The 20,105-nt window shown below is 42.4% G+C and overlaps 1 protein-coding gene across 2 annotated transcripts in view; it reads right to left on the reverse strand.

Annotated features, from left to right (window-relative positions):
- Positions 1–20,105, reverse strand: part of POGLUT2 (protein O-glucosyltransferase 2) — a 98,188-nt gene that overhangs the window by 65,453 nt on the left and 12,630 nt on the right. The window contains exons 3-4 of one of the 2 annotated variants that reach the window (XM_075336685.1): positions 18,626–18,831; positions 11,620–11,697 (exon numbers count right to left, since the gene is read on the reverse strand). In XM_075336685.1, the coding sequence (XP_075192800.1) occupies positions 11,620–11,697; positions 18,626–18,831 (284 nt within the window). The remainder of the gene's footprint in view (positions 1–11,619; positions 11,698–18,625; positions 18,832–20,105) is intronic. The other variant, XM_075336686.1, reaches the window with a different exon arrangement.

Below are 20,105 nucleotides of genomic sequence, written 5' to 3' on the forward strand. Positions count from 1 at the left end.
TGCAGGAAGCATTTTTTTTTTATAAAGGTTTTTCCCTGAAAACGTTTTTAAGAAAATGACGTGGGCTTCGCCATATTTTTGTATGCTAGCCAGGTACAGCAGGCAGCTACGGGCTGCCCCCAACCCCCAGCTGCCTAGTTGTACCCGGCTGGGAACCAAAAATATAGAGAAGCCCTTTTTTTTAATTATTTCATGAATTTCATGTGAATGTACAAAATTGTGTTTTATTACTTATGTGTTCTGTATGTAAATGAGTAGTGACTCTAGCCCCATGGGCATCACATCGCCCTGTGGGCGTTTGAATGCTTTCCATTGTATCACGCCCCTGTGGGCGTGATACCATGGATTTACATCAGCGACGGGACCATCACTACTTCAGATCCCGCACATGCGCACGTATCATTCCTTGTTATCCGGGTGCTTACTTCTCAACTTCAGACGCGCTCTGCGCATGACCGGAACCGCAGGAGTCTTCTGAGCATGCGCAGAGCACGTCTGAAGACGAGAAGCAAGCAAGGCTGTGGGAATGGTAAGTGTGCATGCGCAGGATCTGAAGTAGCGACATTCACATCGCTGATGTAAATCCATAGTATCATGCCCACAGGGGTGTGATACCATGGAAAACATGCCAACGCCCACAGGGCGATGCGACGCCCATTTGGCTAGAATCCCAGCACATTTACATACAGAACACATAAGTAATAAAACACAGGGATGGGTAGGAAGGGGTTACTAGCACACACATCACTCACACTGCTACTAGGTTAGAACACATAAATTACCTGACAGGTTCCCTTTAAACACTTAGTGGGGCATAGTAATGTAGAGTGGCGCAGGGCAGTAGAGGGATTGACTCCAGCGAGGGATTGACTCCGGACGCCTCGGCATGCTACATGGAAAAGCTGGTCCTTGCTCGGTGTGAGGCCTTATGTCATGTGCACTGTGAACCCGTGCATGCCGCATACGTCAGCTGGCCAGGACCCAATGATGACTCGTACTCACAAGGAGACCAACAGTTCATTGCAAACAGTAACTCTTTACTCAACAATTCATTCTTTATGACATCTTCACACTACAGGTAGAAGACACATATCTTCAAGCACGTTACAGTTCTACAAGGCATAATCAGACATAGGTTAGTTCCAAGTGGGTTACTTCAGATCTTACTGGTCCCATGAGTTCCGGCACAACCCAGCCAAGCGTTACAGTAGAAATCATGTAAACTTCCCTTGCAACGGCTCCACGTCTAGTGTCCTAACGGGTGAGGATCAGGGGTCTCATCACAATGGTCAGAGTAGAGCCTTCCTCAGATTCTCAGGAAGAATCCGCTTAGTTAGGCCAACATAAGCCAGTTGGGATAGTCTGTTACCTTGATGGCTAATGGGCCTGGCCACTGGAGTCCAGTCCTCTGGCTCCTATCATCTGGGGCCTTTCCGTTAGAAGATCAGTCTCTCAATTCAATGCTGTTCGCACTCCGTGGCTCAGTCGACTCTCAAGGTTCATGTTATCTCGTTTCCATTCTCGTTTCTTCCGGTTACTGCCACTGGCTACCGACTATATGTAACCTTCACAACTTACAGACTATCCTGTAACTGTTGCTCACTAGATCTTCATATCTTAAACTGAGAATTCCAGAATAAACCATCTCTTACCCTATCAACTAGCTCCTCCCATTGTGGGTTAGTCACAACACTTAACTGTTGCTTACCCTATGGTCTGATAACTTCCTATACAAGTGCTATGCCATACTTCACATTTCACATAATCAAGACTATACTGTATATCACAGGTTACACTATACATTACACAAGAGCACATTACAATACATACATTATCATAGTTCATATAACATATTATACACAAAAGAAGCAAGACATTATTCACATTACACTACACAATACAATGATGCAATCTGTGTCTTCAGGGGTAAGAATGCAACAGCAATAGTCCCACCACTCTGATATTACACATTCTCAGCTAAAAACAAACATATTTCAAGGTGTTACTTTCCCAAAGATGTAACATTCACAGCCAAATGCATTGGATACTTGATATTATCTTGGAATATTTATTGCGGTGAGCTGTTTTTTCTTTTCTGTTGGATACTTGACCAGGATCGATGGTGGTCTCAATGCTGAGCTATATGTGAGTACCTACAAGACAAGTTACAGTCCTACACTTGAGTACTATGGGTATGAAAAGGATGACATAGTGTTCCAAATGGACAACTACCCTAACTATACGTTGAGATTGGCAAAAAAAAAATGGTTCAAAGAAAATGAAGTACAGGTGGGGGATTGACCCCCACAGTCCCCAGACTTCAACCCAATCAAACATTTGTGGGTAGAGTTGAAGAAAAAGCTGTATATAAACCGAAGTGAGTCGACCAGTATGCACCAAAATTTAAAACGTGTAGTTGAAATCTGGGTTCAGATTTCAGTCAAGACATGCTTGAATCTGACCAAGAGCATGCCCAGGATTCAGGCAATGTTGAAAGCCAAAAGGTGGATTTTCAAAATACTAACAAAATAATAAAAGTGTGTCTAGTCTACAGACACGCATGCTGCTGGTTGCGGGGAGCAGGTCATTGAGGGAACCATGAATGCCAACATGTACTATGACATACTGATGCCGCACAAGATCCCCTCCGTTCGGAAACTGGGCTGGAGGGCAGTATTCCAAAATTGTAACGACCCCAAACACACCTCAAAGATGACCACTGTCTTGCTAACGAAACCAAGGGTGAAGGTGCTAGACTGGCCAAGCATGTCTCCAGACCTAAACTCTAATGAGCATCTGTGGGGCATCCTTGAATGGAAGGTGGAGGAGCGCAAGGTCTCTAACATCCACCACCAGCTCGGTGATATCGTCATGGAAGAGGATTCTAGTGGCTCTTGTGAGCTCTAGTGAACTCGATGCTCAAGAGAGTTAAGTCAGTTCTTGAAAGTAATGGTGGCCACTTAAAATATTGACACTTTGGGCACAATTTGTCCATTTTCACTTAGGTGTGTACTAATTGTTATTGCCAGTGGTTTAGACATTAATATCTTAGAGTTAAGTTTTTTAGAGGGCACACCAAATTTACACTGTTATACAAGCTGTACGCCGACTACATTACATTGTATCAATGTGTTATATCTTCAGAGTTGCTCCATGAAAAGATATAAAATATTTTAGAAAATGTGAGGGGTGTACTCACGTATGTGACACACTGTACATTGTAAAAGAGACTTCTGGCTCACATATAGAGCATACAGTGATCTGGATAGTCTGAGTAGAGGGGATATCATTGAGAAGAGGAGCAGAATGGCGCTTTCATATCAGAGAAAGCAACGCTAGATGAGTATATTAATACACACACACAAACACTACATTACATACATATACATTTAATGAATAGAAAACGTTAAATTTTGTTTGAATTTGTCTATGACATGCCCCCACTTAAAGCAACAGCCATGGCAAGCTACAATATTCATCTAATCCATGAGTGACAATTCCTGTATAATTTAATTAACTACAAATAAAGACATCACTATGTGCAAAAGGATGACTGCTTTCAGCCTTGCACGTACACTTAAGGGTACTTTACATACAACGATATCGCTAACGATATATCGTCGGGGTCACGGCGTTTATGACGCATATCCGGCCTCGTTAGCGACATCGCAGCGTGTGACAGCTAGGAGCGATGATCAACGATCGCAAAAAAGTCAAAAATCGTTGATCGTTGACACGTCACTCCAAATCATAATGTCGTTTGTGTTTCATTCCGCAGGTTGTTCGTTGTTCCTGCGGCATCACACATCGCTGTGTGTGACACCGAAGGAACGACTAACATCATCCTACCTAAGTCCATCGGAAAGGAGGAAGGAAGGAGGTGGGCGGCATGTTCCGGCCGCTCATCTCCTCCCCTCCTCTTCTATTGGGCGGCTGTTTTGTGACGCCGCTGTGACGTCGCTGTGACGCCGACCGCATCTCCCCCTTGAAGGAGGGATTGTTCGGCAGCAACAGCGACGTCACTGAACAGGTATGTGCGTGTGACGCTGCCGTAGCAATATTGTTCGCTACGGCAGCGATCACCACATATCGCACGAACGATGGGGGCGGGAGTTTTCACTCGCGACATCGCTAGCAATCACTAGCGATGTCGCAGCATGTAAAGCACCCTTTAGGCTCAGTATGATCCTTGAACCTAACCTCCTTCATAGGTCATTCGACATACTGTGAAAGTCCTGGTGTTCATTGAACCTTATTATGAACGTTTTTCCATCACATATCGTGGAATGAACTTTGAAGTCATACATTTACAGTAGCTGCAGTCAGTGCAGGTATCAGTATTTACATGAAGACTTTAAAGGGTTCTCAACTTGGAAATGGGGCTCTGAAACATCCCAATGGAAAGCAGCTGATGAGCGTCAGCATGCTATTTATTGTATATAGGACTGTCAGGGATAGCTGAGTACAGTGCTGGACTATCTCCAGCACTACCTTACACAATGAATGGGGCGCTATTGCCCTTATGTGACCAGTGCTTCATTCACATGGGACAATTTCTTAGGATCAATGGCAGGTTCATCAATAAGACCCCAGGCATCACCAAGTTACCACCTATCCTGTGATGGTAAAGAACACCATAACCTAGAGTAAATCTGGCAATACTCAGTAGACAGCTATTGTTCGGCCAGGAACTATATCTTCTGACTCCTCCAAGCATTCCTGTATTCTCTATGAGAGAGCAACTGCCAGATTCATCTTCCCCTTGCTTTTTATCTTCTCCTAAACAAAAATATTAAGTAACTGAATGTCAAGCACACTATCCCTAGGTACATTAACATAATTAGTAGGGAAACCACTATAAAAATTAGGTAGATGGCTAATCTGGTCATATTGGCAGTTTTAGCCAACTTTAATCATGAGGGCCATTACTATATAGAAATAATGTCCATTTCTTTCTAGTTAATAAAACAAATGAAACAGAATCTATTATAACTGTTTTAATAAATCAGTGTCCTCAAGATCTCTGGTTAAAATTGGTCAATGAAAGTAACATTCTGAATACTAAAAGTGTGCAATATACTCACTGTTAGGATTCTGTTCAACACAAGATCACACAAATGCAAATCGTATATGAGCATTCATGTGACAAGCTCCGGGACACTAACCGTCATTTAAAATTTCTTAAATCAATAGTACACATGAAAATAAGCAACTCTGTAATATATCTTATAACAGAAATCTGCTGCTTTCTCTGCCAGAATTTATGAGTTATTACCAAAATTCTCAATTCTGAGATAGGAGATGGCAGTTGTTACTGATGAGATTCTATATAGATAGAAAAGGGAGGATGGGGCGGCGCTCTGCTGCTAGCACCTCCTTCTGCCTCTAGCACCTCCTTCTGCCTCTAACTCCTCCTTCTGTCTCTAGCACCTCCTTCTGCCTCTAACTCCTCCTTCTGTCTCTAGCACCTCCTTCTGCCTCTAGCTCCTCCTTCTGTCTCTAGCACCTCCTTCTGCCTCTAACTCCTCCTTCTGTCTCTAGCACCTCCTTCTGCCTCTAGCTCCTCCCTCCTCCAGACATAGAATCTCATCAGTTATGCTGGAGTCACATTAGCGTATGGCATCCAATGCGAGAGCAATGGATGCGATATGCTAATGAACCTCGGCTCACGCTCGCAGCAGAGCCTGAGCCGAGTGTCATGCGACTGTGACCGGATCTTGCGATCGGGTCACAGCTACGAAGCTGAGGGCTGGCGCTGCAGAGGAGAGGGAGGGGTTAATCCCCCCATTTCCTCCATTGTCTGCCTGTGCATATATCGCACTAGACTGGGATAACATCCGAGTGCAGTCCTATGTTTCTCTTGCACCTATACACTTGAATGGGTGCGAGTGATATGGCTCTCACAGACAATCGCTGCATGCTGCGATTTTTTCCTCAGTCCGTTTAGGGCTGACAAAAAAAAAACGCTGGTCTGAGCTGCAACATTGTCTAACATGGCACTCTCATTGCACTTGTCCGATTTATATGCTCATGTGAGCGTACCCTAACAGCTGCCATCTCCTATCTTGGTAATTGGAAATTCTTCACTGAATACAGATTTTACCTCACAATTGAGAATTTTGATAATGATTGATCAATTCTGGTAGAGATAGAAGCAAATTTCCCTGATAACATATATTGCACAGTTTCTTATTTTCATGTGTACTTTTGATTTATGAAAGAAAAATTAAAACAACGGTAAAGCCCCTGTCACACACAGAGATAAATCTTTGGCAGATCTGTGGTTGCAGTGAAATCATGGACATATTGTTCCATTTGTACACAGCCACAAACCTGGCACTGATTGTCCACAATTTCACTGCAACCACAGATCTGCCGCAGATTTATCTCTGTGTGTGACAGGGTCTTTACGCTTTAACTTTTGCTCCATGGCGCCAAGCCCTTATTTACACACAGAGTATCCTCTTCATCTGCCTTCAGTCTGCCACATACATTTTATCTAATCTCCATCAGCTTCCAAATCATGAAATTACAACACAGCAGAGGGTAGCGAAGATAATAAATAGATACTAAGGTCATATTCCTAAATGACGCTACTGTATTTTTCTGAATAGATTCTTTTCTTTTTTTTTATTTTTTTAAACAATAATTGTTATTGTAATATACAAATGATTCTTAACATTCAGAAAATAGCATTTGTACAAGGTAATATAATAATCTGAAGAAACAATTTTATGTACCATATACAGGAGGCCTGCACAACATACGGTCCACGGGCGGCATGTGGCCCGCCAAGGAGTCAGTCCCACCCTTCCACTGACGTGCAGCAGTGTGATTAGGTCAGCAACACTAACCTCATCATACTGCGGCTGAGGATGCAATGGGGATTGGTAAGCCCTCCAGGAGGAGTCCAAAGATACAATGTGTTTCAGGATTCTTGTTATTTTCCATTAGACATAATTCAGCTGTGGAGCATATCATGGAGCAGTGGGGGATATTATTGAGCTGTGAGGATATTAGGGAGCGGTGGGGTATATTATGGAGTGATGGGGAACATTATGGAGCAGTGGGGGGGGGGCATTTTGGAGCTATGAGGGACATTGTGGATCTGTGGAAGATATTATGAATCTGTGGGGGACATAGATCTGTAGGTGATATTATGATATTATGTAGTAGTGGGGGATACAATGGAGCTCTGGGGGAGATTATAGATCTGTGGGGGACATTATGGAACTGTGGGAGATATTATGGAGCAGTGGCAGATATAATAAAGCTATGAGGGGCTTTTTGGGGCTATATTATGGAGCTGGGGGGGACATTATGAACAATGGGGGATATTATGAAGCAGTGGGGCACATAATGGGGCAATTAGGGGTATTTTGAAAAGGGGCATAGTATAGCGTGGAATGGGGGAGACTTTATGCACAGTGGCAGTAAGGGGGCAATACTATGTAAAGGGGAAGTGTGGGACATACTTTGTAGAAGGGCAGTGTAACGTGATATTATGAAGAGCAGCAGTGTGTGGAGGAGATATTATGGAGGGGGACAATGTATGGGGTCAATAATTATGGAGAGGGGCAGTGTGTGGGAGAGATATTATGGAAAGTGGCAGTCTGTGAGGGAGATATTATGGAGAGAGGCAGTTTGTGGAGGTTAATATTCTGGAGTGAGGCAGTGTGTGGGGGAGAGGTTATGGAAAGGGCCAGTGTGTGGGTGAGATATTATGGAGAGTGCAGTGTGTAGGTTAATATTCTGGAGAGGGGCAGTGTGTGGGGAGAATATTATGGAGAGGGGTAGTGGAGAGGGATATTATGGAGATGGGCATTGATTGTAGAGAAGGGAATTGTGTGGGGAACATTACAGAAAGGGGCAATGTGGAGGATCATTATGGAGAGGGGCAGTGTGGGGGGATTTTTTGTGAAGGGAGCACAGTGAGGTGCAGCATGGGAGATACTCATGTACTGTCAGTGGTTCTGTAGCAGCATTCATGTACCGAATGTGCTACTGGGGTTGCATACATGTGCTGATGGTGGTGCTGATCTTATACACATGTAGCAATCCATAATGTGCTTCATAGCTATGTTAAAGTTAGCTGATGTATTCATGTAAGTACCCCTTTAAAAATTTGCAACTCTTGGGATTGGTCAGTATGGTGATGTGGCCCTTTGACCAAAAAATGTTGAGTGCCTTTATACAGTTAGGTCCAGAAATATTTGGACAGTGACACAATTTTCGCGAGTTGGGCTCTGCATGCCACCACATTGGATTTGAAATGAAATCTCTACAACAGAATTCAAGTGCAGATTGTAACGTTTAATTTGAAGGTTTGAACAAAAATATCTGATAGAAATTGTAGGAATTGTACACATTTCTTTACAAACACTCCACATTTTAGGAGGTCAAAAGTAATTGGACAAATAAACCAAACCCAAACAAAATATTTTTATTTTCAATATTTTGTTGCGAATCCTTTGGAGGCAATCACTGCCTTAAGTCTGGAACCCATGGACATCACCAAACGCTGGGTTTCCTCCTTCTTAATGCTTTGCCAGGCCTTTACAACCGCAGCCTTCAGGTCTTGCTTGTTTGTGGGTCTTTCCGTCTTAAGTCTGGATTTGAGCAAGTGAAATGCATGCTCAATTGGGTTAAGATCTGGTGATTGACTTGGCCATTGCAGAATGTTCCACTTTTTTGCACTCATGAACTCCTGGGTAGCTTTGGCTGTATGCTTGGGGTCATTGTCCATCTGTACTATGAAGCGCCGTGCGATCAACTTTGCGGCATTTGGCTGAATCTGGGCTGAAAGTATATCCCGGTACACTTCAGAATTCATCCGGCTACTCTTGTCTGCTGTTATGTCATCAATAAACACAAGTGACCCAGTGCCATTGAAAGCCATGCATGCCCATGCCATCACGTTGCCTCCACCATGTTTTACAGAGCATGTGGTGTGCCTTGGATCATGTGCCGTTCCCTTTCTTCTCCAAACTTTTTTCTTCCCATCATTCTGGTACAGGTTGATCTTTGTCTCATCTGTCCATAGAATACTTTTCCAGAACTGAGCTGGCTTCATGAGGTGTTTTTCAGCAAATTTAACTCTGGCCTGTCTATTTTTGGAATTGATGAATGGTTTGCATCTAGATGTGAACCCTTTGTATTTACTTTCATGGAGTCTTCTCTTTACTGTTGACTTAGAGACAGATACACCTACTTCACTGAGAGTGTTCTGGACTTCAGTTGATGTTGTGAACGGGTTCTTCTTCACCAAAGAAAGTATGCGGCGATCATCCACCACTATTGTCATCCGTGGACGCCCAGGCCTTTTTGAGTTCCCAAGCTCACCAGTCAATTCCTTTTTTCTCAGAATGTACCCGACTGTTGATTTTGCTACTCCAAGCATGTCTGCTATCTCTCTGATGGATTTTTTCTTTTTTTTCAGCCTCAGGATGTTCTGCTTCACCTCAATTGAGAGTTCCTTAGACCGCATGTTGTCTGGTCACAGCAACAGCTTCCAAATGCAAAACCACACACCTGTAATCAACCCCAGACCTTTTAACTACTTCATTGATTACAGGTTAACGAGGGAGACGCCTTCAGAGTTAATTGCAGCCCTTAGAGTCCCTTGTCCAATTACTTTTGGTCCCTTTAAAAAGAGGAGGCTATGAATTACAGAGCTATGATTCCTAAACCCTTTCTCCGATTTGGATGTGAAAACTCTCATATTGCAGCTGGGAGTGTGCACTTTCAGCCCATATTATATATATATCATTGTATTTCTGAACATGTTTTTGTAAACAGCTAAAATAACAAAACTTGTGTCACTGTCCAAATATTTCTGGACCTAACTGTAGGCTATGGCAGCCAACAAACTGGAACCTGATGGTAGCAGTTGGTAGAGATCAACACACATGCAACATTTGTATTTTCAAGCAATTTTTGCTGAACAAAACGATGAAAAACTGTTCAAATGCATTGAATGCACTTGGGCCTGATCTGCACGAAGGCTTCTACAGCCATGTGCACATACTGAGTATTTGGTGATTTTTTTACCTCAGTATTTGTAAGGCAAAACCAGGAGTGGGTGATAAATACAGAAGTGGTGCCCGTGTTTCTATTATATTTTTCCTCTGGTTGTTTCACTCCTGATTTCGGTTAAAGATACTGAGGTAAAATACTGACCAAATATTCAATGTGTGCACGTGGCGTTATTTAGATTTCTCATGATTGGTAACATTGGATCTTTATAAAATCATTTTTATTGCAGTACAAGTGCCTACACAGCTACATCACTATACCACTACTTCCATATATAAAAATGTGCTAACAAGTTCCCTTTAATGTGATATTTCATTTTGTAAAAGCAAGATGTTTAATAAAACTTATTATTATATTATTCGCCCCCTTTAAGTTAATACTTTTTAGCACCACCTTTTGCTGCGATTACAGCTGCAAGTCGTATGTGTCTATCAGTTTTGCACATCGAGAGACTGAAATTCTTGCCCATTCTTCCTTTGTAAACAGCTCGAGCTGAGTGAGGTTGGATAGAGAGCGTTTGTGAACAGCAGTTTTCAGCTCTTTCCACAGATTCTCCATTGGATTCAGGTCTGGACTTTGACTTGGCCATTCTAACACCTGGATACGTTTATTTGTGAACCTTTCCATTGTAGATTTTGCTTTATGTTTTGGATCATTGTCTTGTTGAAAGACAAATCTCCGTCTTAGTCTCAGGTCTTTTGCAGACTCCAACAGCTTTTCTTTCAAGAATGATCCTGTATTTGGCTCCATCCATCTCCCCATCAATTTTAACCATCTTCCCTGTCCCTGCTGAAGAAAAGCAGGCCCAAACCATGATGCTGCCACCACGTTTGACAGTGGGGATGGTGTGTTCAGGTTGATGAGCTGTGTTGCATTTATGCCAAACATATCGTTTGGCATTGTGCCCAAAAAGTTTGATTTTGGTTTCATCTGACCAGAGCACCTTCTTCCACATGTTTGGAGTGTCTCCCAGGTAGCTTGTGGCAAACTTTAAAAGAGACTTTTTATGGATATCTTTGAGAAATAGCTTTCTTCTTGCCACCGTTCCATAAAGGCCAGATTTGTGCTGTGTACGACTGATTGTGTCCTATGGACAGACTCTCCCACTTCAGCTGTAGATCTCTGCAGTTCATCCAGAGTGATCATGGACCTCTTGGCTGCATCTCTGATTAGTCTTCTCCTTGTTTGAGATGAAATTTTTGAGGGATAACGCTTTAAAGAGGCTGACCTCTGGCTTTATTTAGATGGCGTATTTATCAAATCAGTAGTGATCTCACTCTTGGGTCCCTCCCTGCTTACTAAAGGGGCAGTAGAGCTCTATCAAGTGCCACATGGCCTCCATTGCTTACCAGTTGTGGCGCTATATATTTGGTGGTGGCTATACCTCATGTTTCAGATTAACTTGAAATCATGGCTCCTTCTGCTGAATGGCAGAGGTACCAGGAACATACTGATTTATCTATAGTACAAGACTATTATAGTCCCAGAAAATCCCTTTAAATAGATTGTATTTATTGCATGAAGACATTGCTATCCCAATCTTACACTTCATTACACCACACAGGATTTACTAGAGATACTTACTTTACTTGTTAAGGACAGAAGAAGTGAATCCATGAAAATTCTAAAGCCAACATGTTCTCCATAGGTTTTTATATAAATCTAGGGATCAAATTGAAAGATTATATAACTCTGTCATAATAAAGGGGCTTGGGGTAAAGAAAGTGCAAGTATCAAATAATTAATTTGCTACTAATCTGCAATTTATACACGCAGTGTCGGTACCTCTTTCATGAGGTCAACAACGCTGCAGCCAATCAGTGGATCTGAGTGGATTATGAAGACTACTTGAGGAGAGCCACTGAGCTCATTTTATTGGCTACAGTGCAGTCGATGTGACGTCAGCCTTACAGACAGTAACATACACTGGAAGCAGCGGTGGCAGACAGCGTGGACAAGGGGAGCGTGAATAAAGCAATAAACTGAAGCCAGGGAGAAGGGTTTTCTAAAACTGGGAAAATAAAATAAATTGTCCAAAAAAAGACCTTATCCTTTAAAGGGAACCTGTCATGTGTAAAACCACTTAACCTGCAGATATGGGGTAAAGCTACAGGTTAATAGAATCTGAATCCTGCCCAGCGCCTGCACATTAAACCAGAGCTGCCGGAAGAAAATGGCCTTTAATCCTGCCATCACCATTTGGCTTTCAGTCATGGGGGCGGTGCCAGAGCAGCTTCAGTCACCACTCTGTGAATCTAGAGCGGCGGCTGTACCTAGGACCACGGACTGGATAACATCCAGATCTAATGCTCAGTGGATATCAGTCAGTGCAGGGGGCGCAGTTACAGCCGCCACTCTCCATACACAGTGCGGTGACTGAACCTGCACTGATGCCACCCCATGACAAACTGGAATACTGCCAGGAGGATTAAAGTTAATTTCCTCCCAATAGGCGGTTTAAATGTGCAGACAATGGCAGGTTTCAAACACTTTTAACCTGCAGATTAACCTAATATCTGCAGGATAATAGTGTTTATTCAGGTGACATTTTCCCTTCAAACATCAGCTGTTACAGGAAGAACTCCACATGATCTGAATCTATACATCATCTTTTACTTTATTGAATCATTCTATACGAAAGTCTTATGCTAAGAGAACACATTTGGCTTTAGAGTACTCTCAAACTGGCAAATAACAAATCAGTCCCAATCTCATTGGTATTCCATTTACCGTATCATACGAGTGTGCAATTTTTTTCTTGCCTAGCATCTGCAGGACATCCATATGACATGTGTATGCCACCCGTATGACACTGTTTTTTTAATCTCAGCAGCTATTTTTCTACAATCATTTACATTATTCTATGCCCTCTCTGCGCGGGCGGGAGGCCGGCCGCCTGCCTCTCTGCGCGGGCGGGAAGCCGGCCGCCTGCCTCTCTGCGCGGGCGACCGGCTGCCTCTCTCTGCGGGCGACCGGCTGCCCCTCTCTGCGGGCGACCGGCTGCCCCTCTCTGCGGGCGACCGGCTGCCCCTCTCTGCGGGCGACCGGCTGCCCCTCTCTGCGGGCGACCGGCTGCCCCTCTCTGCGGGCGACCGGCTGCTTCTCTCTGCGGGCGACCGGCTGCCTCTTTCTGCGGGCGGCCGGCGGGCTGGATATCTGTCTTTGCGGGCAGCGGTGGCTGTGTGGAGCAGGGCGCTGTGGCTGATGTCCCAGATGCTCTGGGTTCAAATGATGGCATCCGGGGCATTGTCATTGAACTGAGAGCTCAATCTGCTCCGGAGGCTATTTCTTTGAAGTCCGCACCGCTGACAGAGCATCTGGGACACCCGCCGCACCAGCCTGCTCCACACAGCCAACACAGTTTCCGCTGCCAGCACAGCTTCCGCTGCCAGCACCGCCACACCGTTCCCACCGCCGTGCCTGCCTCCTGTGACTCTGCTCCCTCTCCAGTAAGACAACAATGGAGTATAAGACGGATCCCATTTTTTACCTTTTTTATCTCTAAATTTGGGGTGCGTCTTATAATCCGGCACATCTTCTAAAACAAAAAATATGGTATGTGCTTTTGTTACCATCAAGGATATGGGATTGTGTTCCTGGAGTGGGCATCATTTTCATGCAAGGGCTGTTGTGTGTGTGTGTGTGTGTGTGTGTGTGTGTGTCCTTACATATGTGACCTGTGACATTGTTATGACACACGAGCCCCAAAAGCAATCAGCGCCGGCTTTCTTATGCCCACCTTTGGACATTTCGGCTGAAATTCAGTGTAGCGCTCACATCCTGCTCAAATGTCTGAAGGCGGAGAGAAAAACACTGGGCGCTGTTTAGTCAAGGGGCCTCATGGAACGCAGCTTTAGACAACGCTGGAACCGAGGCCGTACCGGAGGGGAGTATAGCTTTATTTATTTTTCTGAGGCAAACAAGGGGAATGAGAAGGGGTTGTTGACATCCCTTTTATGGATTGAAGAGGAAGAGGGGCATCATTTTATTACAAAGGGTGTATGTGGTTATGCTTCAACAAATGGAATGAATAGGGGTTGTCAAATTTAGTGGACAGCCCTTTTAAAGGGGCTGTTCTTTTAGTAAATGTCTAACCTAAGGTGTAGGTTATTATAAAGGAATTATAATGCTGTTACGCAAACACCGTAAATTTAAAAAAAAAAACATTTGGGAAAAATCACTCCAAAAATGTTTTTTAGTCTTACTGAAAATACAAAAATTGAATAAAAAGCCAACAAAATATGTGAAGGAATAAGCCCTAAAAGCTCTTTTGAACAAAAAAATTGAAAAAGTTACAGCTCTCAGAATATGGCGATGCAAAAAGAAATTAATTTTTGTAAAATATTGCTTTTAGTGTGCAAACGTCGCAAAGTATAAAAAATTGTATAAATCTGGTATAGTGTAATCATTCTGACCCGAAGAATAAAACAGTCATCACTTTTATCGCATGGTGAACTGAGCAAAAAATTTAAAATAATAAGCGAATCGCTGGTTTTCCCTCAAAAATCTGAATAAATAGCAATCAAGAAATGTTATGTACCCCATAATAGTACCAAAAATCCTTCAGCTTATTGCGCAAAAAATAAGCTTCCACACAGCCCTGTTCACTCCAAAAAGAAAAATGTTACAGTTCTCACAATATGGCGACGAAAAAACTTTTTTTTTTTTTTTTTTTTTAATAAAAAAAGCATTTTCACTCCGTGATAGAAGCTGAACAATATAAATCTGGTATCAATGTAACAGCACCAACAAAGAGAATCTGTCAGCAGAGATTACTGACTGCATCCGTTCTGACATATGCTAAGATTTAAGATTTTAGGCCTGTTTTGCATGTCAGTGAAAAACAAAGACGTGTTTCACTGACGTGTTAAAAGCGCATGTGTCCCTCTGTGTGCCGTGATTCACAGCACACGTGGTTTGTCAATGTGCAATCCGTGATCTGTGATACATGATAGCACATGGAGATAAACTCACCTGCCCCCGCTCCTGCTGTCCGTGGTGCTGAACTCTCCGGCTCTGCTGCATCTGGCCGCCGCTGTGTCTCCCCTCTGCAAGTACTTCTGGGTCGGCTGTGCCATGCATAAATGAATATGCATGACAGTAATTAGCCGGGCAGGAAGCAGCAGCCAGCAGAGGCCGTAGATAGCGTTGTTGGAGAAGTTGAATGTAAAAATCATAGCAGTTTGCTTAGGGCGAGGCTTTTTTGTCATTTTACAGTACATGAAAAAAACAAACGCAGCAGAAAAGCAATACAACCGGGGTCTTGTGATCTGCAGCCAATCAGCGGCTGCTTCACTATCCCTCTTTCAAAGCTGTAATCCAGAAGAAATGAGAGCTGCTGCTGTTTCATGACTTCCTCTGGATGTTAGTTTTATCTAAAGGATGAGAGAGTAAACCAGCTGCTGATTGGCTGCAGGTCGCCTGTGACATGGTCTGGGGGCACCAAAGGGTAATTTGGCACAGGGCGCCATTTAGCCTAAGGCCGGCCCTGGATGTCACTCACATGTTCTCGTATTCTCATACGAAGTTCACGTGAGGTTAGACCTACGTAAATGAGAGGGCAATCACACGTGGCATAATATATAACATGAGTAGTGGCCAATGAAATATATTACCTAATGTGCAAAGTCCGTGTACCATCGGCAGAAGAAAAGGAATTCCTCTGAATCACCAATATTTACGGGGTAAGCTTTTATTTAAGGTGCTTCTACTTCCTTGACACGTGTCACTTTAATAAATTGTATTACCTGTATGCACAGTTGCACTTTATCTCTACCCCTATATATGACTTACTGGTATTTTAAGACACTTATTGCTCTCATATACGTTTGGTGATTGTCTGGATCAGGGTTTTTGTCGTACATCCTATGCATCTTATTATCCTTATGTAATGTTTTCACCCTTTTGCATGTTTAATAAAGTATGCTTTTATTTGCACTGGAAACTCATGTCCCTTTTTGTATACAATTGCTATTTGGGAATGTGCTGTCCTGTGGTCATCCTTTGGGGTCCCCTTGTGCCCTCCATTAAGTACGACCACTAAGGCTATGTGCGCACTTTCCGTTTTCAACTGCGTTTCAGCTACTTTTTAGGTCCGTTTTGAACTGCAGCGTTTTCATGCCAAAAGGCATGCGTTTTGATTTTCCTCCAAAGTCTATGGAAAATGGGGATTTCCTGTCCGCACTTTGCGTTTTCAAACGCAGCGTTTAATTTGCATAATTTTGGGCAAAAACTCTGCGTTCAAAGAAGCAGCATGTCAATTGTTTTTGCCATTTGGGCTGCGTTTTGCTAACATTGAAGTCAATGAGAAGTTGTAAAAAGCAACCAACACCAAAATTCCTGCATTTTACATGCTTTTTAGCTGCAGAAAGAATGCGTTTTGGACTACATAAACGCATGCTTTTCTGACTTCAAAATAATGAAATGATATGTCCCTTTACACACACACGTAGACCGACAAATTAATTTAATGAAAAATATTAATTTTTGCTATTTTAGCGATAAATAGTATTAAACCGCTATAATTTTATTAAATATAATTATTTCTGTTAAGATTTCAATAATTATATATGTATTCCTTTTTTCTCCCTTTTTTTCATTGTGTTTGACTATTTAAACTTTATTTAGCAGTGTCTTTATATTCAAAATGCATCTGCTTAAACGCAATAGCGAAGCATGTAAAAAGCGCTAAAAACGCGGCTAAAACGCAGTAAAAAGGCATGCGTATTTACCGCGATTCTGTGGTCAAAAGCAACTTTGGCAAAAGCAATTTCTGCCAGAGGATGCGTTTAGAACTGCAACTAGGACGACGCAAAGTGCGAACATAGCCTTAGAGACAATAATTATAGACCAGGATTTTTTTTTTGTTGGATAATTTTTTTTAGTAGCCTGATTAGAGCTGAGGAAAAACTCGCAGATCTGTTTTGCCTCATTTACTAACATTTTTTCGCTCATTGCACTCACCCATTTTATACGCCTGTGTGAGCGAACCCTTAGGCTATGTTCACATTTCCGTTTTTTGCATCAGTCACCTGCGTTGCTTGACGCTTGTGACTGATGCGTTGTACAACGGCTGACAAGAAATGAAATTCATTGTCATGAGAAAGCGGATTCCTTTGGTGAAATTATTTCAGTAAAGAGAGAGAGAGAGAGAACGATCAGCTGATGACTCTCAATAGCCGGCCGCCGGGCGATAATTTCAGTTTAAAACCTGCGTGCAGGGGGGGAGAGAGGGAAACTGATTTTACATGATTTCGGACGTTTTGCTGGGCATGCTCAGTAAAACGTGATGGATTCCTGCACTGGAATCCGTTGCGTGACGCAGGTTAACAGAATCCTGCACCACAGAATTACATTATGCCTCCTGACGGATTCCAACGGAATCCTGCGGGGTGCGTTTTTTTGCCTCAACAAAAAACGTTGTATGCTGCGTCCCTCCCGCCCGACGGTCAGTCAGTAAACGACTGATGCGCCGCACGGCAGATGCAACGCAGGGTCATCAGTCACAATCTGCCGCTCATAATAGTCTATGGGAAACAACGGAATCCGCCAAACGGATTGCGTTATCAGAGCGGCGGATTGTGAGTGATCCTAAACAACGGAAATGTGAACATAGCCTAAAGGCTACTTTACATGCTGCGACATCGCTAGCGATCTCGTTAGCGAGGTGAAATTCTAGATCGCAAGTGCGATCTTTTGAGATCGCACATGCGTAAAATGACCTATGTGCGATCTCAAAAGATCGCACTTGCGATCTAGAATTTCACATCGCTAACGAGATCGCTAGCGATGTCGCAGCATGTAAAGTAGCCTTTAGGTTGACTCATATTAACTATCTCATCCATTGTATACATTGAGGAGTAAAAGGAGATGCACATTTCTGGCTGATCACACTGCTGCTGCTGGAAAGGTAGTCGTTCCACACTGTATTAGTGTTTAATAGATACCTTCTTTTTGAAAAGGAGATTGGTAATAGATTCAAACAAGTTATAATGTTAGTATAACATACTACCGAAATCAAAATATTCCAAAAACATAACAATTGTATTTTATCTGGGAGGATAATGACTAAAAATTTGCATAATATCCCTATGTGGATAAACATGGACGTAACTTGTCATAGAATAAACTCCTACACTAATATTGTCATGTGCTGTGTAGTATTTATGTTTCCTTGTTACTTTACTAAAACTTTAGATTCTTTTTATGAAATTTAATATTGTTCTCCAGTGTGTTTATACACCCATTTTTACTAAATACTACCACAATGTGGTACTACTTTTCCAGCAGCAGCGCAGTCCATCAGAAATGTCCATCTCCTTTCCTTCTTATATTTGCAGATGAAGATTTCCTTCTATCTGTAGGCATGACTGCAGCTGCTGTATTCTCTATGGGCACACAATGGGGTTGTGACATTCACAAACCGGTCAGGTGAGCACCCCCTCCCCTCCCCAAACTTCCTCTACCCTATACTGTATCACCGTAAGTGCGCTTGTCTCTCCGCACCCATCGTATACGTGACAGTGACACACTTAAACAGGTTTAGTATCACTAAAATAAAATGCATCATTTCCTTGGGCACAGAACCTACCTTATTATCCTTGATGGTGTAGTGACACAAGCTCTGGCGATCACCAAATCTTTCTGGGATTTCGACAGCAATCTGGTCAGGATCAACAGTTGGAAAATGTTTGAGATCACGTTCAATTTGTGGAATGGAGACTTTACATGACATATGTCTTAGCCATATGTTACTATCCAGTTCAGGGCAGTGACATTCTTCACTGTAAATTGGACCTTAAAAATGGGAAATATAAAGTGCAACATAAAGTTAGTTATGGTATGGCATGTAAAAGTGTCGTTCTAATTATCAGTATTTAAATGATTGATTACTTGGCCTAGTCATTAAGGAGATTAAGTAGTATACATTACATATTCATTGTACTGGCATAGTGCCACACATACACATGGCAATGCTTGGTACTGCAACTTAATCCCAAGCATTTTGGTGATTGTCAGTGATCATGAGAGTCGGACTGATCAAATATTGATGCCCATTCAAAGTCTTTGAAAACCCTTTAAATCTAATTAACCAATTCTTATAGGTAAAACTGCACTAAAGCAGTAAGGCTTATCGTACCAGCTCACCTGCGCCTGAGAATGGAACCATACACCAAAACTTTGTCAATTTATTTTTAAATATTAGTAAACAGAATGCATTTTACTTATGAGGTGGTAAAACACATACATCAAATTTATGTTTTACTCTATGTAGCAATGTTTTATTGATTTCATATTTTGTATCCGTATAGGACATTTTTAGCTATGTAGTATATTTCTTTGGCCTGCAGAGGTCACCGTTGTCTTTTCTTTTCATGTCTTCTACTAGCGGACAGTAGTGTAAAAAGAAGAAAAGCAATGCATTATTGATATGTACACCTGAACATAATCTTATTAAACTTCAATTGTGATACACCGCACCATTAAAAACCTGATAAATATGTGCTGACATCTGTCCCAAATTGTAGACAAAGGGCAATAAATATGATCAAATGTATGCAATGGAAGATAAAGAAGCCGGTCCGCCATAGCTATTCAAATAGAACTGTGAAAGCTGAATAATAATGTACGTCTAAATCCTGAAGTAAGAGTATACAGGAAAAGTCCCCGCAATATCATGCAAAAGGCACCCAACATGTGCTAACAAGCCAGATCAAATTATACAAGACATATACGTGCCCAGAAGTTAAGAATATACATGTCACGATGTGACTTGTTGGATAACGAGGGACAGGGGCCCCTATGTTGTCCCTCACCACGGAAAGACAGGGCAGGAGTGTGATGTTAAAGGGAACCAATCACCAGGATTTTCGTATATAAGCTAAAGCCAGTGCTATACTGGCACTATGAGGCTGATTCTCTACATACCTGTAGTAGTCAGCTCGGATGTATAAGTTTTGAAATCCAAGAAAGTAAAGTTTATAAAATTATCAGCTTCTTGAGTGACAGCAGCTGAGGATCAGATAATATCTGTGAGAGGACTTCATAGTTATACCCTCCCACTGTTAGTA

The sequence above is a fragment of the Anomaloglossus baeobatrachus genome, chromosome 2, assembly GCF_048569485.1.
Source record: "Anomaloglossus baeobatrachus isolate aAnoBae1 chromosome 2, aAnoBae1.hap1, whole genome shotgun sequence".
NCBI classification, from domain to species: Eukaryota; Metazoa; Chordata; class Amphibia; order Anura; family Aromobatidae; genus Anomaloglossus; species Anomaloglossus baeobatrachus.